This window comes from Balaenoptera borealis (genome assembly GCF_965194805.1).
Source record: "Balaenoptera borealis genome assembly, chromosome: 21".
Lineage (NCBI taxonomy): Eukaryota > Metazoa > Chordata > Mammalia > Artiodactyla > Balaenopteridae > Balaenoptera > Balaenoptera borealis.
The window spans coordinates 30,868,196-30,894,803 of record NC_138880.1 but is presented as its reverse complement, the minus strand read 5'-3'; the positions used below and the strand labels follow the sequence as shown (position 1 = coordinate 30,894,803).

At 43.3% G+C, this 26,608-nt stretch overlaps 1 protein-coding gene across 15 annotated transcripts in view; it reads right to left on the bottom strand.

Moving 5' to 3' along the window:
• The window catches only part of MCPH1 (microcephalin 1), a 345,817-nt gene that overhangs the window by 283,172 nt on the left and 36,037 nt on the right, over positions 1 to 26,608 (bottom strand). For 14 of the 15 annotated variants that reach the window (XM_082375234.1, XM_082375230.1, XM_082375232.1 and 11 more), the window contains one exon: positions 14,782 to 14,891. In XM_082375234.1, the coding sequence (XP_082231360.1) occupies positions 14,782 to 14,891 (110 nt within the window). Of the gene's footprint in view, positions 1 to 14,781; positions 14,892 to 21,871; positions 24,855 to 26,608 lie in introns of those variants that run through there. The other variant, XM_082375229.1, reaches the window with a different exon arrangement.

The following is a 26,608-nucleotide window of genomic DNA, read 5'->3' as shown; positions in this document are numbered from 1 at the left end:
GAACTATAGGATACAGTGGGGACCTCAGAAGAAAGGAATTCACCCAAATTTATAGGCACCGCAGGTGAAATCTGACAGCAAGCCCTTGGCTTGGCTTCCTTGCCCCAAGAGGCTTTTAAATGTTACAATCTAAGATTCCTTATGAAAACATCCTGCAAATCAAACCTAAGGCCTAGATGGTAAATTACCATTCTTGTTGCCCCTATGTAAACACAGCTAATGAGACCAGCCTTATTCTGTGATCATAAATAATCTTTCTTTGATTATTGGGGGAGGGACTATAGAAAAAAATTTTGTTTCTATGGGAAACTCTGCACTGTTTACAGCACACCATTCCAGGACTTCAGAGTCTAGCCATGTTCGCTGAGTTATTCTGCACCTCTGTGTAGACTGCAGGGACCTGATGCATGTGAAAACTCTGTTTTGTCTGGTAGAGATTTACTTGACTTCCTTTTCCTCTAGGGAAAAACCAGTTTCCACCCCTATCTGCATATTGGCCCAGATCTTGTTACCCTGCCCAAATTGCCCATTCTTACCAAATTGCCAGTTCTTCGGGTTTCCTTCACTATTGGCTACAGGCCAAACTAATGTCTCGGCACCAGCAGGAGCTGGCACCAGTCTGCCCGGACTCCCCATCTGGACTCCAGTTATCTTGCAGCTGGCGCTTCTCCCCAGGATCTGAAGGAGCCCTGGGCACTGCAGCCCAACAACATGACCACAGGTGGGCAGGGTCCTCTCTGGACAGGCCACAGGATAGTCTGGCACATGCCTTTGTGCGAGAGGTAACCATGCCTGTGGCAGCCTCGCTCGAGACCCTCAGGACACTTGACAAGCTGTCCTGCAAAACCAACAGATGCTCCTCCAGCAACCCTGAGACCCCCTAGACCAGGTCCCTCAGGGCTCAGCTCCTGAGTCTTCACTATAATACAACCTTCTACATCAATTTGTTTTGCTCCTTTTCACTTTAGGAATCCCTCTTTCACAATGTCTGATATCCAGGACCCTAAAGCAACCAACGTTTGCCATCAACAGATGGAACCAACACCAGCAAGAATCCCCTGGAGACTATGAGACTCAGCTTTGCCTCACTCAGAAGGTTTACGATCACTTCCAAGTTCTTTGCTGAGGAACCACATCCTTTGCTCTGGGACTGAGAACATGGAACCCGAGCCCTGAGCTCCTGGGAAATAGTACTGGCTAGAAACACACCACCCTCGTGTTTGAAGAGGCTAACCCCAAAGGACCACTCTGCTCTCCATGACCTGCACCACCTCTCTTCCTCCACTGACTCAGATGAGACCATCTTCATTCTTGTCTTCGTTCCCAAAGACCCCTAGTGACGCCCTTGTTTACCCGGCTCTGTGAGACCCCAGCCCGCTCCTTCCCTTGAGTGTTCCCCATTAAAGAACGAGCTCCATATTACAGCGGTCTGAATACAAACAGCTCCCTAATTTCCGGTGCATTTTGTCTCTCACAACTGCTACAGTTTCGTTTTAACTGCCTGGGCACAGAGTTCTGAGAAAGGCTGTGAATACCCAAGATGCAATTGTCACATTAGATCTTCTACTGAAGTGTTTTAATTTCAAATGTCAAGTTTGTCCTCTTTGGTCAGTTTTGAATATAAACCCATGAAAACATGAGGAAATCCTTGAATAATTAATGGAAACAGAATGATCGTATCCTTAAGAAAGAATATAGTCAGATACCAAATATTCATTTAGTCAATAAATACTAAATAAGCCAGAATAATCTATCAAGCACAAAACCAGACACCAGAGACACAAAGAACAATGATTCCCGCCCTTAAGAGGGTGACAAGCTTTTTGATATAAATTATAATCCAGTCAAATTACAGGTATCATCAGATATACGTATAGTTGAGAGTACAAAGGGAAGAAAACTGTCTGCCTGAAGGGGGAAAGTGGTCAGGAAATCTTGAAGGAAAATGTGACCAAGCTAAGACTTGCAGGAGGAGGAGGAGTTTGGCAGGTAGGGTAAGATAGGAGGACAACTACACAAAGAAATGGATATGACAGGAAGTGGCTCCTTTGGGAATCTGAGAGTAGTTTGTATGGATGCACCAAGATGTCACTTAGGAGACCAACATTCAGAATAAGACAAATCACTTGGAAATGGTAGGAGTTCACAGAGGGAAGACTTTTCCTAATTCTTAATAGGACGGTGGAAATGATACCCCTTAGTTTATATGTCTTGTGGGAGGTACCACTGATTTTCTCCTTATTTTTGAGACGACATTAAGAACTCTTTCATCATCTGCTATAGCTTATGATGGTAAGTTAACAAAACCACCAGACAATTCAAGGTACAACCTCTTATGTCTTCCAGCACTGCCTCTAGCGGGACATGGCTTGGAGGTCCAGGAAGTTTACGTGTATTCGTGGGTTATCCATGGGTTTAGTTGCATTCATCAGACATGAGAAGAATCAGAAGCATAAAGCATGGATCTTAACATTTTAGTTATAAGCATGAAGGTCTCACCAATGAAAAAAATACAGTGAAACTGTATTATATGGACGACCTCAAGAAAAGTGGAAACCTTTATCTTATCATGTGCAGCATATTAATATAAAATGTAACCTTCCCACTCTTATTCTGCTCACATCTACTCACGGTTGCACGGCTAGGCATTTCAGGGTTTCTATTATAGAATGTACATTACAAAGAATAAAAACAACCCTTTTATGTTTTTAACATTGTTGTTTGTTCGTGACAAAAGAAAACATAGCACCCTGTCCCTTAAAAGGAAAACACTTGTCCAAATACAGCTATGCAGTAACAAAAGGTAATCAAAGCAAACACTGAGAGGTAATCATGTGAAATAATCCACTAACCAGTGAGGAACAACTCACAAATATGAAACGTTGTACTTAATTTTAGCAAAAGCATTTTCTGGAAGTTCTAAAGTGGTGAGTGGAGAGGGGGGTGTTGAAGATGAATATTTGGGAAATAGCCTAGTTGATTCTGTTTTAATAAGATCAAAGGGAGGTCAAATTAAACAAACGTACTTGTTTTATTAGTGATAAAAAAGAAACTTTAAAAATAAAACATTCTTTGAAATGTTTTGGCTTTAGGTACCACTTCATAAGTAAACAGTGGAAATGCTTCTCCTAAAAAAAGAAGTGAAGAGATAATCCACACATTTGCCGAAATTATTGATTTTGTTCACTGCTAATATAAGCCCATCTAGATACAGGGGCGCTGCCAGAATAACATGTTTGCGTGAATTCTGACTATAGAGAAAAGTAAAAATGAGCAAATCAAATAGAACAAAACAGATTCTAGAAAATGTCTTCAAATCACATCCTGAGGATATTCTATTATCTAGATCCCTGGCAGCTATGTCATTTAAGTGTCTTCAGAAAGACTCAATCCACGGATACAAGAGGTCCCAGCGTTTTAAAATAAGCAGCTCACTAGATGTGTCCTTCATACTGTTGATACCCCTCCCCCCCTTTTTAATTTGATGATAAAGTCTATGCTCTGAAGCTGGGTTCACTGCAGGAAGTTGGGGCAGAAATCTTTAACGTTCTTATGTAAATCTATTTGTAACTTAATTGTCCCTTCCTTATATCTTTTTTTGCAGAGAATTATAGAGACTCTTAATATTCAGGTTTTTTTTTTCTAAAAAATGTAATACCTTTCTAAATGTTCTCGAACAATGCCATAATAAAACTGATCAGTAAAGCATCAGTATCAGTTTTGAATACTCATATGTTGGATAAAGATGAATGTTTACAGTACAAAAAACAAGCATAGAGAAAATGTACATCTGAGGTATGCATCAATACCCAATTTGTTAAAAAAAATACACATATATCACCTCACTTATTAAGATGCTTTATCTAACAAAGTTAACATCTAACACTGAAACTCCCAGGGGTCTATGCGTCTACCCATCTCCTGGCCCTGAACGTATGGGGGACTAGAGGCAATGAAGCCCTAATATCAAGGAGCACACCGTTATGGACGGAATGTCTGTGTCCCCCCAAGTTCCTATGTTGGAATCCTAACCCCAAGCTGATGGTGTTAGGAGGTGGGGCCTTTGGGAGGTGATTAGTTTCTGAGGGTGAAGCCCTCATGAGTGGGATTAATGCTCTTATTAAAGGGACGCCTGAGAGCTCCCTCGTCCTTTCTGTTGTATGAGGACCCAGGGAGAAGAGAGCCAGATATGAAGCAAGAAGACGGCCCTCACCAGACACCAGACCTGCTGGGCCTTGATGTTGGACTTCAGCCTCCAGAAGTGTTGTTTATAAACCATCCGGTCTGTGGAATTCCGTTACAGCAGCCTGAGCAGACCAAGACACGGAGAGCGCCCCATCTTGTTTTTATGCAATCCATTTTCCACTCAAGGGAACCAGTTTCATGGAGAAACGGGGCCAGAGCAAGGAAAGGAAGCAGGAGCCCAGGTCATCTGAGTATTCTAGAAGGGAAGGAAGTGCATGAAGGGGAAAGGGGCTGGGGAGAGGGCAGCTCCAAGGGGCTCACACAGGCTCAACCTGGGACTACCTACCTGAACAAATGACAACCCGCCGAATGACAGAAGAATCTGAGTCCGTGGGGCGCGTGGAGGGAGAAGGGACATACGGAGCGTCCAGTAGGGCAGGGGCAGATGGCTGGCCTGAGCCTGGCTCTCATCCCCTGCCCGTCTCCAGTAGGCAGACAAGGACGGGCTTCAGGGCTCGACCCCTGCCGTGTGGCCTTTGAAAGAAACTTGCTCTAATTGCTCAGGTCCGGTGAAGGGCAGAAGTTCCTTCACCATATACTCTCAATATACCCTAAACTCACCAAGTCTGGCCCTTAGGAAACAAGAGGGGTGGATTTTGGGGAAAACATGCAACTTCATGGGATGTCCAGGCTAGAGCTTTTACTTTGAGACAAAGACACACTTTGTGTACACCTGAAACTAACACAACATTGTTAATCAGCTATGCTCCAATATAAAAATAAGAAAGAAAGAAAGGAAGGAAGGAAAGGAAAGAAAAGAAAAGAAAAGAAAAGAAAGAAAAGGCACCCCCCGCCCCGGCCCTGGTCCTTCGGGCTCCCACCACAGCCGCAGCCTCCGTCGTGGTTTTTGATTCCTAGTTTCCCATCCTTTGTCCCACCTTTGTGTTCAAACTTCACCCGAGGAGCTGGAGGAACATGGTAAAAAATACCAGAAACAAAGAAAAAAGCTGCAATCTGATCAATGCTGAGAAAGATTTCAGAGCCTTTTTTAAAATGAACAGAATTAGATTTTAACTCGTGAATTTATTCAGAAGTAAAAAGCAGAAGACATTTCTGCAGAAAAATAAGATAGCATAAATTCAAAAAGAACAGTTTTTGAAACTAAAGTCACTGATGATGAAGACCAGAGAAAGGACCCCCCCAGACCAGGCTGCCCCGTTTCACAGCCATTGTACGTTACACTGACTCACCATTGATAGATGAACTAAATCTGAACTCATATCCAAAAGCCACAAAGGCATATGCCAAAATCTATTTGAAATGCCTCCTATTTTATTTTCTAACAGTCTGTAATAATGCCTCATTGATTCTGAGTTGTGGTTTCATCTGTCATTCTTCCACTTAACTCCTTTCCATCTGAATAATGCTGTTTTCATTTCTTTTTTTTTAACTGCTAATATCCCATAATTCATATTCTTAAGTATTATTTGGAAAGCAATAACTTTGAACCCGAGTCGAGAGAGCTGAAGAGACTTAAGGAAAGAAGTAATAAATATCTGGCGATTGGAGAGGACAGCGCCGCTCCTCCAGAGAAGACAGGAAAAGCCTGCTCGGGAAAACCACCCACGTTTAAAGTGAGCTCCAGCTCTGCGGACAAACGGGTGCAGCCCTGCGTCTCCCTATGTGTGCGTCCTGGCGTAGCCTAGCAACATCTCAGACGCAGCCCTGGGTCCCTTGTCGCAACATCCCTCTGACGTCAGTGGAAAGAAGCCGTGAGATCGGAGGGCCCCCTCCCGCCTCCTCCCCGGGGCCCGCTCTTTGGCCGGGTCCTCGGGCTGCGCGGTTCCTTCCCCGGGGCGCGTCCAGCCATAACAAAGCTCGGAGGACCAGGAGGGCTTCTCTTCCCAGGGCTGTCTCAAGTGAGAGGAGGCTTTTTTCCAGAAACCTCCCAGCAAGACTTCCCTTCGCATCTCACTGGGCCGAAGTGAGTCATATTCCCAAACCAGCTGCTGCTAAGAGAAGCAGAGCGACCACGGGTAGTGGCCGGGCGGTCCGAGAAGAGAGCGGGTGTGAGCCGGGGGGCAGTGGCCGGGCGGTCCGAGAAGAGAGCGGGTGTGAGCCGGGGAGCCGGGCGAGGGCCGAGGGCCTGTAACCGACTCGCCGGCAGGAATGGCCCGCGCCGCAGCTCGGTGAAGAATGAGTATTTACACGGGGAGGGCGGCGGGGGCGGAGGTGGACCCGGGACTGCACCCGTGTCTTTCTCTTCCTTCTCTTCAGTTCCTTTACTCCCAAAGAAGCCGTTCTGTTGGGTTATTTTAAAGTTTCACGCTTGCTACTTCGGCAAGTTACTGTTTTGCTTGAGGTTGTGCATATGTTTTTAAAAGATTATTTGGGATGCGGACCCGTTGTGAACTCTTTATTGACTTTGTTACAATGTTGCTCCTGTTGTATGTTTTCGGGTTTTTGGCCGCGAGGCAGGTGGGATCTCAGCTCCCCGACCGGGGATGGGACCGGTACCCCCTGCATTGGAAGGCGAAGTCTTAACCGCTGGACCTCCAGGGAAGCCCCCATAGGTTTTGCATATTTTACAGAGATGAATTTGATATTTCTAAGCTAGGTTACCGTGGTTTACTATCGCTTGGCTAACATCCCCCAAAGGTCCTACTTAGCAAGCTAGACCTTAGGAACCGGCAGCTGTGACTGTTCACATTTGGAAGGTGCATCTCAAACTGGCCCAGCCTGCCCAGTGACGGCCGGCAGATGGTAACAGCATTTCTGGCAGTTTCCTCTCTCGGCCTCGTGACCTCCGCAGGGGGTGGGGGGCTCTACCCTGGCCCCTACCTTGACGTGGCCCAAGATGACCGCGGGCGCCCAGGAGAATGGCCTCAGCGCCAGCCCAGTGGCCCTCACACCAACCACCTCCCGTACGGGACACATCTGAGGGTTTCTGAAGCACACACCTTAGACCACACACAACGGCAGCCACGGGGCACGGAAAATACAGTAAAGAAAAGGTGCTGCCGCTTGAAGATGCTCTTTGAATGTTTTCTCTATAAATATTTTCTTCTCATACACAACAAGAAGAAAACAACACGCTAACAAAGCCAAAAGCAGTTGCTACACCACCATGAGGCCGCGGGTTTCCGGGGCTTCGGAGTCACATCTAGGGGCGGGAGCGACACCTGTCATAACGAACACATTTTCCCACGCCCCCATTGCCAGCTTTGGGCGTGCTTTGCCAGAAACGGTTCATCCAAGGGATGGCAGATCCTTGAAACACCCGTGCTAGAAATCTAGGGTGCCTGCAGTCTCTGCCAGCTCATCTCTCTAATTATCTGTCTTCAAAGGCCCCCCCAGGAGACAGGCCCCATCGGCAGCAGAGGCGGGAGGTGTCTGAACACTGGGGAGTTATTTCCGTGGAATTTACAGAGGGTGTCATCCTCCAGGAAGTGTGCCAATTCCCCCGAGTAGTAACAACATGCTCGTGCGGAATTGTCAAGAAACAAAATAAATATCACCTGTCATGTGGATGAGTCACTGCTATTTCAACTTGAAAGTTAAACTTAAAAACAAAGCGGCCTACCAGATTATACGCTTCCAGCCAAGCACACTATCTAATGGCAAAGAGCCAAAGTCCTGGAATTACTGCAGACTGTAAAAGCACACTCATGAAATCGTGGAGTCTCCAGTAGAGCTGTGAAGTGCTCATTCAGGGACCTTTTCGAGGAGAGGAGACACTAGGGAAAAGAACACGAAACGTGGCTCAGATACCCGACTTCTTTATTCCGGAAGGCTTCCGTCTCCCCAGACCTCCTGGTCCCTGCCCCCAGACAGCCCACCCAGGCTGGACCTGCACTCGAGCCCTCACGTCCGCCCTACGGCCCAGCATATCTTCTTGCACCCCTGTGGCCTCTCTTCTACCTTCTCTCGGCTGCAAGCTTCCTTCTTCGGAGAAGGCCGACCCGGATAAGCTGTGATTCCAAACCTACTGCCCTCCCAAGAAGGGCTCGCTCGAGGTTCTCTCCAGCACCTCCGCGTGATGGCGAGATGGAAAGCTCTTTCTGGAAGAGGTCTCGGTGCTTGAGGAACGGCCACTATGAGTAGCAACAGTGAGCACGTTATGTACACCTCACGCAGGTCTCCTAGGAGAGCCCGGGTATTTTCAGACAGTTGTAATGGTACCAGAAGAGAGAGGGAAGCAAATCGCCAGAGCAGGGATCGGGGACTGGGAAACGCACACCGCCTGCCTCCGGGTGAGGCGACGGGGGTTGATTTCACGCTAAAGACGTAAAGAGACGAGGCTCCACCTAACCCTGTAACACAGGTTCTCACCTGGGAGGAGGATCGTCATGTCTGAACCATGTGGGGGGCTTCTCAAAAATGCACCCCAGCTCTCCCTCCCCCCCATGCCCTGAGGTGCTGTTTTGGCCCGCGCATGACTGTGGTCAGTGAATCCAGGAAGAGACATAGTTTGGGCCATACTGGAACTTTGAGGGCCATTCTCATTACAGACACGTGCCAGTCTCTGGGGGGGCTAGGGAAGCGGGTGGCAGAGTGACGCCCCCCCAGTCTGCTTTGAGTCCATATGTGGATGTCATCTTCACCCACATGTGTGCTGGAAAACAGAGCTAACTTTTGTTGAGTGCCCATGAATATCAGGGATCTATCGTCCTCAACTCTTTGCAGGTTTCGACTCATTTAATTAGCACAAACCCTTTGAGATTGGCACTATTATTATGCCTGTTTAATATAAAAGGAAGCAGAGGCACAGAAATACTAATTTACTTGTTCAATGTGACAGAACCACCACATAGTGGAGTCTGGCTCAGGAATCAACGCTTGTGGCAACAATGTCCTGCAATGGAAACCTTCCTGCTTTCACTAATACGAGGCCATTTCACAAGTTTAGGAAGAATATTCAAAAAGAAATGAGGTATATACTATGATGATTACAACATCACTGTGTGATGGTTAGAAGCACCAGAAAGGGTGTAAGATATGAACTCAAAAAGCAGAAGGGAAATTCGTGCAGCCCTTATTCACTCAGCAAATATTTACTAAACACCAATTTTCTGTGTTATACTGTATTACGATGAGTATTAAAAGATTAAAGCTTGTGTCCTAGGGGGCTCATATCCTAGTAAAAATGTGAGAACAAGCAATTATTGGAACATATGAAAACCGTTATTCATCATTTGTTTTCTACTCTGTTTAAGAAACTTGGATATTTAAGCACTCGATCTAGTGTGTAGTGTCTTCTTTTTTTTTTTTTTTAAACCACGGTCAAAATAAGTGTACTTGTACAAATTGAAGTATTTGGCCCTTCATGTCTGTCTAAGCCTCCAAGCTTGTGAGAGCCACCTGGACACTTCCTGTGCTCTGACCCAGAGTTCACCCTATGACGGGCAGTCCTGCTTGGCAGAGAGGGCCCCAAAGCAAGATTTAAAACCACAGCCACTAAGAAAAGCTGGGTTTTCTTGTCCAGTGGATGACTTACCTTAAAAGAAAAATTTGGGGGCTTCCCTGGTGGCGCAGTGGTTAAGAATCTGCCTGCCAATGCAGGGGACACGGGTTCGAGCCCTGGTCTGAGAAGATCCCACATGCCGCGGAGCAACTAAGCCCATGTGCCGCAACTACTGGGCCTGCGCTCTAGAGCCTGCAAGCCACAACTACTGAGCTCATGTGCCACTACTGAGCCCACGAACCACAACTACTGAAGCCTGCGCGCCTAGAGCCCGTGCTCCGCAGCAAGAGAAGCCACTGCAGTGAGAAGCCCGTGCACCACAATGAAGAGTAGCCCCCTCTCGCCGCAACTAGAGAAAGCCCGCGTGCAGCGACGAAGACCCAATGCAGCCAAAAATTAATTAATTAATTAATTAATTTTTAAAAAAAGAAGAAAAATTTTGTTAATGATAATATTTGAACAACAATAACACGAATAACAGAAGTAGTAGAATAAACACTTTGTAGTAGAAAAACCCCACATTTTCATATGTGTTCACCGTATCACTAGCATTAATGTTATATTTACCTTCTTCAGGTTCTATGTCTGACAATATTAAACAAGCAACAAACAAGACAGGCTATGATCTGTCATAAAATTTTATATTTCTCCCTGTGAAAAGATGGCAGAAATAGATTTCCTTGTCAATGACCCATGTATTGTAAGCTAAGATTATGGAGGTGATGATATTGCTTAACTGGAGTCTCAAAATAAAAAAGGTTCAATGAATTTATAAGCATATGTTTAAAGTAATAAGTCTAAAAAAGATAGTTTCCCACTGATGTACAAAATGACTCTTCCCACTAAAAGTGGGTACTAAACCAAATCATCTCTAATGGAAATTAGAGCTCTGAGATTTTGTAATTCTTTATTGAATTATATCTGTTTTCCCTCTTTAAGAGATGGTTAGTGTGTCTTTTGCAACCAATGACTTGCACGTTCATCTGAAAAATTCTGCTGACTTGGTCTCTCATTGTTCTTTTCTCAGAGAAGGATTTATCCCGTCTCTAATTAGAGAAAAAAACCCTTTTTTAATGGCCATTAAAATTGACCCGTTATTTCCAGGAAGGATCGACTAAGTAGTTCAGAACAACCTCCCCATCATGAACAGTTAGTAAAGCTGGACGGACACAAACCCACGATTCGGAGACACTGCTGAGCTGATAAGACAGTGAATCACAGGAGAAAGAGAAACCCTCAGGTGAGCAAGGGGAGAGCTGGCCTCACAGAGAGAGAGGCTCAGCCTCAGATCATATCAGTTCCTGGTAGGAAGACATGCCAAAAATAATAAAGCATATTAGAGGAACGTACGACAGAAAACTAAGAGAAACAACAGATAATAAAGACAGAAACTAAGGGAGCCAGAAAATGGAGTTACCCAGTTTAGATTTCAAAATAAATATGCTAATTATGCATAAAGAAATAAAAGACAAAATTAATAATTTTGGCAGAAAGCTAGAAATTTTTAAAAATCCAAATAGAATAACGAAAACTGAAAAATACAATAATGAAGTTTTCAAATGCAATATATAGGTTTACCATAAGAGTACACCTATAATATAAAGAGGGAGAGGTGAAAGGGAAATCAGCAGAAAATACCCAGAACGAAATGAGATAAAAAAGGAGAGAAATACAGAAATATAGAAAAATCATGAGGCATGGGATACAGAAGGCTCAGGTAACACATGTGAGTGAATTTCCAGAAGTGGAAGAAAGAGAAATGAGACTTCTCCAAAGCAGATGGAAGACCCGAAGACCTGCGACCCTGCATCAGGCTGACGACAAAAGCAACACTCGGGCAGAGCTGCAGCAAAACTACAGAAAACCAAGAATGAGAAGAGTTCACCCAGAACCTGCTGGGGCTGATTTCAGCATCTTTTTTGGATGCACCAGCATCCTTCCCAGGCCACACCTTCTACCCAGGCTGTGGTCCCTACCCACAGGCTGCCCGCTTTCCACGCTGCACTGTTACACAGCACAGAACTTAGGATTCACAGTTTCACAGGCCTGCTCTCCAGGGCTGCCCAGAAAGGACCTTACCCGTAGGTGCTACGTCAAGTTTAAGATTAAAAAGATCACGAGGGTCCTGGGACACATCCGCTTCAAACCGTTTTCATAATGACGGAAACAGCATGGACGCCAGCTCCCATGTGAAAATGTAAAAATGCGATCCTATACTCTAGGCCCAAGAGTTCTCCATTTCAGTAGAGGCATGTGCTTTAATAATTAGCTGATGAAAGATATTTCCTGTAAAGTTGCTTTACTCAACATTAAAATCCAATTACAAGATATCTTTTAGGAAATGTCAACAATTGCTGTGCTCGATGGAATCTAATCCCTTATATATACTTATACATAAAAACATGACTATGTTAAAAAGTCTGAAATTTCAGTTTAACACAGGTTGTCTTGAAATCTAATAAGGAACAAAAGCAAGCAGGTAAGACCTCAGTTTTGGTAGGGAAAAAAGGGAATGACTGGATACTATCATAACCCTCAAGACTAACATTATACTTGTAAGTTACAGATCAGAGACCTGTATTTAATTCACCAATTCACAATCCTTGTGCAGCTCCATAGTAGACTTTTAATACCAGTCAATTAAACTTAGTGTTTTTGCTGACTTGCTATAACATAACAATATAAACTCCACTCCCCACACCCATACTCCAAGATCTCAAACTGCCAGGAAGCTATATCTTTAAAATTTTAAATTGCATTTTAAGAAATTTCTATTGTCCTTTGTTTTAACCTGTGCAATGATAAACCATGACCGTTCATCTCTATATTGGTATCTAAATTTAAAAACGCTTATCCCATAAGCAAACAAATCAGGATTTTAAGTCTTTGTCTTTGTTTTTTACAAGTCTAAACAATAAAATCCGTTTATATGAGACGTGTTTAGAAACAAACAGAACTTCTTCCAGGATAAATTACTTGTTTGAACTATGCTGGACAAAGTCCCTAAGGCACAAAAGTGGTTTCCAAACTTTGCTTCATGTTAGAATTAGCTCAGGAGTTTTAAAAAATCCTAGTGCCCAACATGCACCCCATAGTAATGACATCAGGCTGTCTGGGGGTGTGAGCCAGGAATCTTGACAAAATTCAGATCCCCAGGTGATTGCAATGTGGGGCAACATTGGGGGCCACTGCCCTCAGGCATGACGAGTTCTTGATTCATCAGAGAAAAGGCTGTGCAGTGAATGGGGATAAGAAATGGATTAGGAAGAAGGCCACGTGGAAGACAGTAGATCCAGGTTCTGTTCCTTCTGCCCTGAGGGAGACGTGGTACCCACAGTGAATTTTCTGCCCTCTCTGAGTACTGGTTTCCTTCCTGTGAAGAAGGAGATTCTACTCCATGTGGGGCTTTCACAGCTCATTGCTGTGATGTAAACATCGCCTGGGAAATGCCAACTCAGAGGGTCTCAAGTAGGACCAGAGAATCTGCACATTTAAAAAGTCCTCCAGGGGCAGAAGACCTAAATACACATTTCTCCAAAGAAGACACACAGATGGCCAACAGGCACATGAAAAGATGCTCAACATCACTAGTTATTAGAGAAATGCAAATCAAAACTACAATGAGGTATCACCTCATACTGGTCAGAATGGCCATTATCAAAAAGTCCACAAATAATAAATGCTGGAGAGGGTGTGGAGAAAAGGGAACACTCCTACACTGTTGGTAGGAATGTAAACTGGTGCAGTTATTATGGAAAACAGTATGGAGGTTCCTCAAAAACTAAAAATAGAGTTACCATTCCTGGGCATATATCCAGAGAAAACTCTAATTCGAAAAGATACATGCACCCCAATGTTCACAGCAGCACTATTTACAATAGCCAAGATATGGAAGCAACCTGAATGTCCGTCAATAGATGAATGGATAAAGAAGATGTGGTACATATATACAATGGAATATTACTCAGCCATAAAAAAGAATGAAATGCCATTTGCAGCAACACAGATGGACCTAGAGATTGTCATACTAAATGAAGTCAGACAGAGACAGACAAATATCATACGATATCACTTATATGTAGAATCTAAAACATGAATGTGGAATCATGTGGAATCTAAAACATGTGGAATCTAAAACACAAATGAATTTATTTACAAAACGCAGACTCACAGACGTAGAAAACACACTTATGGTTACCAAAGGGGAAGGAGGGGTGGTGAGAGGCACATTAGGAGTTTGGGAAAAAAAAGTCCTCCGGGCGATTCTTTCACACCGAACCAGCAGTGACCACTCCCTTCAGCACTGATGGAACACCTCCGAAGGAGCAGGACATAGATAGTACCGCACACTTCATAAGTATCAGTGGAATGAATGCCAAACAGGTTTTTTCCCTAATTTTTCCAAAGGAAAAACATTAAGTGGCCACGCTGCAACTAGGAAGAAGACTGGAACACAGGACAACAAAACCTAAATGCAGCCGCAGGGCACCAGCTCTCTACCGAGGTCACCCACGGGGCAGGTACAAAAGCTGTACCAAGATCATGAGTGGCTAATTCAAAAGTTCAGCAATGAGAGTAGATGCTGAAGAATCAACAAATGTAAAGTCCTCCCCACATTATCCGAGTAAGCCTCCAGTGCAATGAGAGCACCACACAGCCTCAGAGAAAGAGCCGGGTTCCGAGGCTGCAGCCACAGAGGAGTGGGTGCCCGAGCCTCAGTACAAAAACCTTTCCCTCCGATGGCTTCGGGTCAAACCATGATTAGCTCACAAATGGAAGATGGTTGGGTTCTTCACCTCCTACCTAGTGACTGTTTATTCAGATTATAGAACAACAGCAATTGCTGGCACGACCAACCTTCCCTGCTCGAGGGAAGCTGGTGGCATTTTTACAAGCGAGAAATGCCCTGGCAAAGGGGCAAGAGGAGGCCTGCTCCACCAATAGTAACTCTCTGCCCTGAATGTGACCAACGTTCTTGGTTTTATTGTTGGAGTTTCCCAACATCCACCCATAATCAATTTTTTAAAATCAAATACAAGCTGGGCAGAGGAGTTTATGTTTCATTAACCCAGAGCAGTACATCATGATGCCTCAGCATCGGAAAGCTTAAAACAATATTTTCACACACCAACCTTCTGGCCTTTCTCTCTCTTCCTTGATTCCTCACGAGGTCTGATGAGATCCTTGAAGCCTTCCCATGAGCCATCCAAAACATCATGCCTTGTTGGTCCTCTTTTAACACCTAAAACCCAAGTGGGTTGAAGATTAGTTAGAACTCTACATGGACTGAATACTAACGCAACTTAAGCTGAATGAAAAACTTTTAATTAATTTACTTATGCATTCTGGTAATAAGAAAGTATAGCCTTTTAAAATAAACATTGCATACTCCTTGCTTGTTGAGATCTAGTTAGAACATTCAGTTTATTCCACTCCAGTATCCCAAGCAATTCACTAACTCAAGGGTCAGAAACAACTGTGCCTGTCACATGAAAATGTACTAGTTTGACAGAAACCCATGCATCCAATGAATGATGCAAAATGATGCCTATACCTCATGCACTATTCAAACTCCAATTCTTAGGTTTTTACGTAATGATCAAAACCCAGCTTCTCAGAGAAGGCAGTTCTGTGTTAGAGGAAATAAGTAACCTTAGCTTTGGGGGTGAGTCTGAGTTACTCCAGCCAACAGTCTTCAGTACAAAGTTTCAGGTTACAATCTACAAATGACAGGTGATGATTTTACTCCCCACAAACTTCCACCTTAGACCAACCTCTTGTCATGAAGACACACAAACCAAAAAGAAGATATTCATCACGTGAAATTCGGTTTTGTCAGATGCTAAACGGTGTAGAAACCCTAAGTAGCCAACGATGGAGTGTGAAATGTTTGATTCATTCACTGCTACTACTTTTATGTTGTGCTCCCTATTCTCATTCTTTCCTCCCCAAATAGTTTGCCTGATGTCTGACTTAGTCGATACTTTGAAGAAGGACTAAGCGTACCAGCCACCACTTACACGGTCTCGGTAGGATAATTCGCACCTTGACACGAAGGGCACACAGCAGCCTCGGGGATGCTCAGGTCCCAGCCACTGCCATGCCACACACCCACCTTCCACGCCATCCCCCTCTGTCACTGATGGGCTTATCAACAAATATCTAGTGCTCAGGGGCTGCCCACCAGAGATGCGAAGATACACAAATACTGTCCCCGCCCTTAGGGAGCTCACAACCCAACACAAAATGTAGACATAGAGAAATGAACATGATACAAGGCTAAAATGATTTAAGAGCCTTTGGGAATTAAAAATCATATAACATGAGAGTGACTGTTGTGCAGGTATTTCCATAAAATAGGATGCTCTGATAAAACAGATATAATTAAGTTTGGAGGATCTGATTTGAAACTTTTAACTCTTCTTTCAAAAATGGGGTTTTAGCTCAGTGAAAACAAAATGCAGAACAACAATTGTTAAGTATTTCATTGAATTCAAACTAGTTATCTTCAACTTGGTCCCCCAAAATGTTTTAAGGTCAGGTTCTGACCCACCTATAAACCCCAATACTGGATTCCTTCGGAGGCTTGAACCAGTCACATGCAGACCCCACCATCTCCCCAGCAACCTCATATGTTTCCCTGTGTTTCACTTCCCTCCCAGTCCTATTTCAGTCCCAGGTGACTGGCCAACCCCGGCGATGGCTGCAGCTAGCTAAATAGAGACCTTATTTGGAGTGGATGGGTTAGTAGGCCACGTAAAAGGGCATTCTGCATACAACAGTTTGTGCTAAGATCTAGCTGCCACGTAAAAGGGCATTCTGCATACAACAGTTTGTGGTAAGATCTAGCTGCCACGTAAAAGGGCATTCTGCATACAACAGTTTGTGCTAAGATCTAGCTATGCTAAGTTTCCCACTTATACTCATTTTGCCTCAGTCCTAGCTGAGAACAATGAAATAGGCTGTAAAGCATTTTGTAGACATAAAGATCCAGAGTACGCACTATAGCCATTTAAAACTTAAGACAGACTGACATTGCTAATGACGTGTTTTCACAATCACGCAGTCACAAAATGATATAAGCAAATGATTCCTTATGTGGTTACGTTAAAACAGCATTTCACAACAGCTACAGTCATTGACTAACACGTTCTCTTTAAGGATGTCATCAGTAAACCCAAAGCAGCTGAGAGTGCCAAGGAAGGCGAGAACAGGCAGATCACTGAGCAAACACTGACCCCCATCTTCCTGGCTCTCTGCCTTGTGGAGACTCTTGCTATGGTTGCTCCTTAAGTGGGTTGTCATCGCCTCAAAGGTGATTTCACCATAGCCCATGAAGTCATCCTTTACTGAAGGGTCCTAGTTCAATGTCCCTTGCTAAGACCTCCCACCTGAGGTGCAACTTGATAAACCCAACCACCTAACGGACATCTATCATGAATGCCCCTGAGACATTTCAGCTGACGTGCCACGGTCCACCCTGTAGCTGTTCTTCCTTCAACATATCCCAGGGTGATGAGGGTTATCAACCATCCAGGACCAAAGTCATAAATGCTAGACTCTTCTCTCCCCTCATTTTCATTCTTCATTATATAAGTGATTCACTGCCTCCATTTTCAAAAAATGATCAAATACAGAGAGAAAAGAACTTCACAACCCCAGGCTGTTTATCACTGTTATGTTGCCTGAATTTTCACCATTTAGAAATTTGTCTGGGTCATCAATATCATCAAATACTGATACATCAAGGTGAGAAAGTGAACTCACTCGCCTCTCAGAGTGAATTAGTTAAATCACTACCTTCCCTCACCCAATGGAAATGAGCAGGATTAAGAGATACTTTTGATACTAAGGGAAGATCTCTCTGGAGGCAGAAGCAGGCGAAGGCAGCATGAGAACATATCGTTGAGAAAACCATTAAATTTATTAAGAGAAACTTGGTCCATGAAGACTAGGGGACATAGCTTCAAGATGGCAGAGGAGTAAGACGTGGAGATCATCTTCCTCCCCACAAATACATCAAAAACACATCTACATGAGGAACAGCTCCTGCAGAACACCTACTGAATGCTGGTAGAAGACCTCAGACCTCCCAAAAGCCATGTGGCTGACAGTGTCTTGGTGCTCTGTCTGGCCTGAGCCTCTGAGGTGGGAGAGCCGAGTTCAGGACATTGGTCCACGAGGGACCTCCCGGCCCCACGTAATATCAATTGGTGAGAGCTCGCCCAGAGATCTCCGTCTCAACGCTAAGACCCAGCTCCACTCAACGACCAGCAAGCTCCAGTGCTGGACACCCTATGCCAAACAACCAGCAAGCCAGGAACACAACCCCATCCATTAGCAGAGAGGCTGCCTAAAATCATAATAAGTTCACAGATACCCTAAAACACACAACTGGATGTTGTCCTGCCCACCAGAAAGACAAGATCCAGCCTCATCCACCAGAACACAGGCACCAGGCCCCTCCACCAGGAAGCCTACACAACCCATTGAACCAAACTTAGCCACTGGGGGGCAGACACCAAAAACAATGAGAACTACGAACCTGCAGCCTGTGAAAAGGAGACCCCCAAAACAGTAAGTTAAGCAAAATGAGAAGACAGAGAAACACACAGCAGATGAAGGAGCAAGGTAAAAAACCACCAGACCAAACAAATGAAGAGGAAATAGGCAGTCTATCTGAAAAAGAATTCAGAGTAATGATAGTAAAGATGATCCAAAGTCTTGGAAACAGAATGGAGAAAATACAAGAAACTTTAAACAAGGACCTAGAAGAACTACAAAGCAAACAAACAATGATGAACAACAACAACAAAAAAAATGATGAACAACACAATAAATGAAATTTAAAATTCTCTAGAAGGAATCAATAGCAGAATAACTGAGGCAGAAGAATGGATAAGTGACCTGGAAGATAAAATAGTGGAAATAACAACCACAGAGCAGAATAAAGAAAAAAGAATGAAAAGAATTGAGGACAGTCTCAGAGAACTCTGGGACAACATTAAACGCACCAACATTCAAATTATAGGGGTTCCAGAAGAAGAAGAGAAAAAAAAGGGACGGAGAAAATATTTGGAGAGATTATAGTTGAAAACTTTCCTAATACGGAAAAGGAAATAGTCAGTCAAGTCCAGGAAGCACAGAGTCCCATATAGGATAAATCCAAGGAGAAACACTCCAAGACACATATTAATCAAACTATCAAAAATTAAGTACAAAGAAAATATATTAAAAGCAGCAAGGGAAAAGCAACAAATAACATACAAGGGAATCCCCATAAGGTTAACAGCTGATCTTTCAGCAGAAACTCTGCAAGCCAGAAGGGAGTGGCAAGACATATTTAAAGTAATGAAAGGGAAAAACCTACAACCAAGATTACTCTACCCAGCAAGGATCTCATTCAGATGTGATGGAGAACTTAAAACCTTTACAGAGGGCTTCCTTGGTGGCGCAGTGGTTGAGAGTCTGCCTGCCAATGCACGGGACACAGGTTCGAGCCCTGGTCTGGGAAGATCCCACATGCCGCGGAGCAACTAGGCCCGTGAGCCACAGCTGCTGAGCCTGCGTGTCTGGAGCTTGTGCTCCACCACAAGAGAGGCCAGGACAGTGAGAGCCCCGCACACCGCGATGAAGAGTGGCCCCCGCTCGCCGCAACTGGAGGAAGCCCTCGCATAGAAAACGAGGACCCAACACAGCCAAAAATAAATAAATTAAAAAAAAAAAATCTTCCAACAAACAAAAGCCCAGGACCAGATGGATTCACAGGCAAATTCCATCAAACATTTAGAGAAGAGCTAACACCCATGCTTCTCAAGCTCTTCCATAATACAGCAGAGGGAGGAACACTCCAAAGTCATTCTACGAGGCCACAATCACCCTGATACCAAAACCAAAGATGTCACAAAAAAAGAAAACTACAGGCCAATATCACTGATGAACATAGATGCAAAAATCCTCAACAAAATACTAGCAAACAGAATCCAACAGCATATTAAAAGGGACATACACCATGATCAAGTGGGGTTTATCTCAGGAATGTAAGGATTCTTCAATATATGCAAATCAATCAATGTGATAAACCATATTAACAAATTGAAGGAGAAAAACCATATGATCATCTCAGGAGATGCAGAAAAACCTTTCGACAAAATTCAACACCCATTTATGATAAAAACTCTCCAGAAAGTAGGCATAGAGGAAACTTACCTCAACATAATAAAGGCCATATATGACAAGCTGACAGCCAACATCGTTCTCAATGGTGAAAACCTGAAACCATTTCCTCTAAGATCAGGAATAAGACAAGGTTGTCCACTCTCACCACTATTACTCAACACAGTTTGGGACGTTTTAGCCACAGCAATCAGAGAAGAAAAAGATAAAAGGAATCCAAATTGGAAAAGAAGAAGTAAAACTGTCACTGTTTGCAGATGACATGATACTATACATAGAGTATTCCAAAGATGGTACCAGAAAACTACTAGAGCTAATCAATGAATTTGGTAAAGTAGCAGGATATAAAATTAATGCACAGAAATCTCTTGCATTCCTATACACTAATGATGAAAAATCTGAAAGAGAAATTAAGGAAACACTCCCATTTACCACTGCAACAAAAAGAAAAAAACACCTAGGAATAAACCTACCTAAGGAGACAAAAGACCTGTATGCAGAAAACTAGAAGACACTGATGAAAGAAATTAAAGATGATACAGATGGAGAGATATACCATGTTCTTGGATTGGAAGAATCAACATTGTGAAAATGACTATACTACCCAAAGCAATCTACAGATTCAGTGCAATCCCTATCAAACTACCAATGGCATTTTTCACAGAACTAAAACAAAAAATTTCACAGTTTGTATGGAGACACAAAAGACCCCGAATAGTCAAAGCAATCCTGAGAAAGAAAAACAGAGCTGGAAGCATCAGGCTCCCAGACTTCAGACTATACTACAAAGCTACAGTAATCAAGAGAGTATGGTACTGGCACAAAAACAGAAACATAGATCAATGGAACAGGATGGAAAGCCCAGAGATAAACCCACACACATATGGTCACCTTATCTTTGATAAAGGAGGCAAGCATATACAATGGAGCCAGACACTATCAAACTCTTAGAGGAAAACATAGGCAGAACACTCTATGACATAAATCACAGCAAGATCCTTTCTGACCCACCTCCTAGAGAAATGGAAAAATAAACAGATGGGACCTAATGAAACTTAAGAGCTTTTGCACAGCAAAGGAAACCATAAACAAGACGAAAAGACAATCCTCAGAATGGGAGAAAATATTTGCAAATAAAGCAACTGACAAAGGATTAATCTCCAAAATATACAGGCAGCTCATTCAGCTCAATATCAAAAAAACATACAACCCAGTCCAAAAATGAGCATAAGACCTAAATAGACATTTCTCCAAAGAAGATATACAGATTGCCAACAAACACATGAAAGGATGCTCAACATCACTAATCATTAGAGAAATGCAAATCAAAACTACAATGACGTATCATCACACCGGTCAGAATGGCCATCATCACAAAATTTACAAACAGTAAATGCTGGAGAGGGTGTGGAGAAAAGGGAACCCTCTTGCACTGTTGGTGGGAATGTAAGTTGATACCAGCCACTATGGAGAACAGTATGGAGGTTCCTCAAAAAACTAAAAATAGAACTACTATATGACCCTGCAATCCCACTACTGGGCATATACACTGAAAAAACCATAATTCAAAAAGAAGCATGTACCACAATGTTCACTGCAGCACTATTTACAATAGCCAGGACATGGAAGCAACATAAGTGTCCATCGACCGATGAATGGATAAAGAAGATGTGGCACATATTATATACAACAAAATATTACTCAGCCATAAAAAGAAATGAAATTGAGTTACTTGTAGTGAGGTGGATGGACCTAGAGACTGTCATACAGAGTGAAGTAAGTTGGAAAGAGAAAAACAAATACCATATGCTAACACATATATATGGAATCTAAAAAAAAAAGGTTCTGAAGAACCTAGGGGCAGGACAGGAATAAAGATGCAGACGTAGAGAATGAACCTGAGGACACGGGGAAGGGGAAGGGGAAGCTGGGACGAAGTGAGAGAGCGGCATGGACTTATATACACTACCAAATGTAAAATAGATAGCTAGTGGGAAGCAGCCACATAGCACAGGGAGATCAGCTCGGTGCTTTGTGACCACCTAGAGGGGTGGGATAGGGAGGGTGGGAGGGAGACGCAAGAGGGAGGAGATATGGGGATATATGTTTATGTATAGCTGATTCACTTTGTTGTACAGCAGAAACTAACACACCATTGTAAAGCAATTATACTCCAATAAAGATGTTACAAAAAAAAAAAAGAAACTTGGTCCATGTCAAAGTTTTGTCTAGGGCAGAGAAAAACAAAATAAACTTATTCCCAACAATCTATCCTCCTGCATATCCTACTTTCCTACTTCCAAGACACAGAATTAAGACTAATAATACTATTACTAATAATATATTAAAGCAATTAATATTTACAGGTACAAGACACTCTGTAAGATCAACTATATCAAAGAAAAAAAGGCTTCTGAAGGCTGATTTAAGAATCTATAATTTTAACAATAAAGGCATACACTAATCAATACAAAATGTTAACACAGTCCCAGTGGGAAATTTCTTCTGAGCTCCTAAAATCTGAAAAATGAATTATTTAAGAACAATGTAGAATGCAGAATTTTAAGACTGTGGCAAGCGCCTTAAAAGACACCCAGGAAAAATCCTTTCCATATATACTTTTGGGATTTGGATACTTGCCAGTTCACAAGTTCTATACAAGCAATACTCAGCTGACAAGAGAATACACACACACACACATTCATCTGCTAAAATATCAAGTTCACTTTGTTAACCAAGAAAACAAAAATAAAATCTAATCACGATCTTCAAATGATGATGTGGAACCTTTTCCTTTATAATCATTGTAGAGATAATTAAAATCTGGATTTTAAATGCGTATATCAGTTTTAATACCATACAACCTCTCCCATTGGGGGGTCATCTCTCCATCTTTTGAATTGCCTGATCCTCGTATATGGATTAACTTGACTACGTCTTCCCTGCACATCTAAGCTCCTGAAGGAAAAGGGACAGAGCTTTACATCATTAACTCCCCGTGTGCTTACGTGTTGGACATAGGTGATTAGCGAATAAATGAATAAATATACAAATAAACAAATCAAGCAGTCAAATAATCAGTGGGTTCTAATACCCTCCTTGTAGCCACATAGGTTGAGTAACCTACGTCAAGCTGTTAGGACTTCTTACATCCAGTGAGTGGATTGGGAGGTTCTGGAGAAGAGGGTGAGGAGAAACACTCTTCTGAATATATTTGTATATTACTTGAATTACCCAGAAGTACAATAATTAATCTTCAATTTTAAATACTTAAGGAATACATGTACACGTATGCCTACCTACTTGGTACAATAGTAAATCATACTTTCTCTTAAATGAAGAAATATTCAGAATGCAAAGTATTCTACATTGAATATCTAAGTGCTTATAATTTGCTGGGCTTTGTTTTCGTAAAACATGTATGAAATATTTTTAATTAATTCAATTGAAAATGGTATATCTGCTGATGACTTCAATGAGATGTATCAATTACATCAAAATAAGATTATCACTTTCTCAAAAGGCTGCAAAACAAATCTGAAACTATAAAAGCAATTCCCTGCCTGGGGTTACGAATGAAGAAATATACAAAATACCTTCTACAGACAATTACTACAGCATTTTTGCCTATAATTCTCCACCAATTAAATAAAGTGATAATCCAGATAAACCCCCTACTGAAGCATGTTAATCACTTCTCTAAGCAGACACTACTATTCATGTCACGTTGTCCTTCAAAGCCAAGACCAAGCCTCATAATCCTTCCCAACTCAGAGACACAGGCAGTGACCACCAACAAACCCACCAAAGCCAGCACAGACCCCTCCTGCCATTTCTGTCCCAAGGATTAGTGCACTAAGACAGAGCAACATAGTGTCGTGAAGGCTGTAAGTTAGCACATTTCATCACAGACCGTATGACATGAAGTACGTGTGCTAGTGCTTCTCTATCAAGACACCCCCGCCAGTAGTGGTGAGCTCACAGAAACATCACACTTTAGAGACAACTCCTATAAACCCTCCCGCCCAATACTAGATGCTTTGTTAACTGGCAAAATGGATGAAAGAAATGAGTGGTAGCTGGTGATATCATCGGCTTGTTAATCAGAGTAATGGATGCCAGGACTGTTTGTCAGTTAAATTCATGGATTGGCTAAAATATCACAGGACCCTCCTACCCACGTATGAATAGGGCATGTGCCATAGCTGGTACCTAGGGGTCATATGCAAGACTTGGTCCCTAAATGGTCCTATGAGAAACTGCAGGGCTGAGGGTTATCTAGTGGCCTGATGCTGACCAGTTCCCGGAAATGAGCCCCGAGAATCCCGTCTGCCTCTGCTAAACCTTTCACATCAGGTACAGTTAACTTAAAGGACAAGACCTGGGACTTCAGCTTATAGGTCTGATTTGTGGACAGTACCCCATCTGCATGCCAATGTTTTATAATATCTGCGTGTCTGGAGACTTGCTTTCAATAAGAGCTGGTAGACAGAGGTTGCAGAAGAGGGCAAACTAGTCTTCATCAACCTCTACTGGCAACTATTATTCACCAAAAAGAACCTAATAATTGGACATGGCCAAACTGTTTAGATAAGGCACGTGTCTGTGCTGACACGCAATTCCATCATCCACAGCAAAGCCTCTCTCAGACCAAGGGACCAGAGTGAGGGCGTGGGCGTGGAAAGGATTTCTTTCTGCTCTTGCCGGTGGCCACGCGGCACCCGTGGAACCACTCCAGCCACCTTTGTTACAGAGAAACGAGCATCGGCCAAGCTGTGCGCTAATTCAGGATGATGAATCGGCTTTAACTAGTTGACAGTGAAAACCGACCTCAGGTGGTCATCTGAAGAGCTGTGGTCAGCAATGCCACAGGGGGTGGAAAGCCATTGCCACACGTAAGTGACATCGAGCAGCTTTACATACTTCCTGTCCTGCGGTGCCAGAAGTTAGAAGATCTCCAGTGTCGTGCTAATTTGATGTGGATGTATCTCCCACAAGCAAGCTCCAGTTCCAGCAACGTTTTACAGACCTTGAGGCAAGAGCAAAGGGGATTTACTCAAAACCCACACGACTGCACACGGAGGAGCTTCACCTGCACCGGGAGGACCTGCTACAGGGCACACGCAGGGGACACGCTAATAAAAGCCTGTAGATCTTTCCTAGGCAAGCATGTGCTCGATGAAACCCGCCTGCTTTGGGGGTGGTAGCCTATCCGTGTGAAACGGCAGTTTCCAAGGTGAAATACGTAAAATCTTATTACACGTCAGCCTTAATAAACATTTGCAATCAATTTTGATGAGATCATTCAATCTGAACCCCAATTAAGTTATTCCTCCCCCAAAGTAGAATTCTACTCTCATTAGACTTGTATTACAAAAAAGTTGTACTCAACTTTGAGTTTAGCCGATAAAAATTTTGTAAAAATGTCTTTTTCTCATTGTATACCTACCTACGTACCTTGATTTTGCCTCCTGGCCCAGAAAGTCTAAAACATTTACTATATGACTCATTATAGAAAAATTTCATTGACTCCTCAAACATATTTTAAAATGAGGTAGATCTATTGCTCTGTTGATACTGATATGGAAACAACATATTTTTCAAAAAACCAGATTTTAAGGCAATAGGATAATGTAATCCTATGTATGCGATAAAATTCCCCTAAAACATCATCTTGCACTTGTGTGTTTGTACACACACACACACACACACAATGTCTGGAAGGAAACACAACTGCTGGCGGACTGCCTCTAGCGGACACTCTCAGGGTTACGTCCAAAACAAAAATCACAACTGGTTACTCCTCGCTTAAAACCCGCCAGTGGCTCCTCATCACACCTGAAAACAAAACAAAGCCACCCCAGGCTTGTCGGGGCCTCTCTGACTGCACTTCCTCCCGGTCTCCCTCAGCCCAGAGAGCTGTCGCGACGGTGGCTTCCCTGCGGCGCTTGTGGGCATTTTCTACCTCAGGACATTTGCACTTGCTGTTTCCTCAGGCTGAAACATGATCCCCAGCCACAAGGTACCTCTTCTCCCATGCCCAGGCCTGTGAGCCAACGTCACCTCCTCCGAGAGGCCTTCCCTAACCTAACCAGCGCACTTGTCTCACGCGGCGTGCTACCTGGCATGATGCTGACGTACACTTACTGTCCCCTCCTCCTCACTAGAATGTAACCTCTGGGGTGGGGGGGCGCTTCCTCCTTCTCTGCCGTCTCCCTGGGAACTAGAAGGGACCCTGGGACACAACAGGTGCACAAAAACCCCTGTTAAATGAACTAACGAAAAGGGGTAGATGAGGAGAGCAGGACAGGATGATTTTACCCTTTTTAGCAGTTTCTCTTACACTGAGCATGTATTTGTGTATTTTTATGAAACTAGAGAATGAAAAGCTTAGAAAGAAAACAATTATTGGTTAATATGATTTCAAAGGTTATTGTTTTTCTAAAAATCAGAAGTTTCTCTCTCCATTCTTGTTCTGTTAACGTTTATCACTGAGTGTCTTTGTAACCTCTTCTCACAACCTTTGCTGCACACTATCTATCTTAGACACTGACAAGGGCGATGAGTAAAAGTGAACGGAAACAGAAATTGAAAAAAGACTTTTATTGCAACATAAAAGATTTGGAGAGGTACAGCTTGAAGTAGAGTGGGCTTCACCGCTTCGCAATTTCGGCATCTACGAACGTCTAAGGTAGCCCGCAGGCCATGTGCCTTTACCTGGGGGGGGGGGGGGGGGTCCCAGAGAGAGGTGGGATGCCAGGTGGGCTGACTGTGGACCATCTA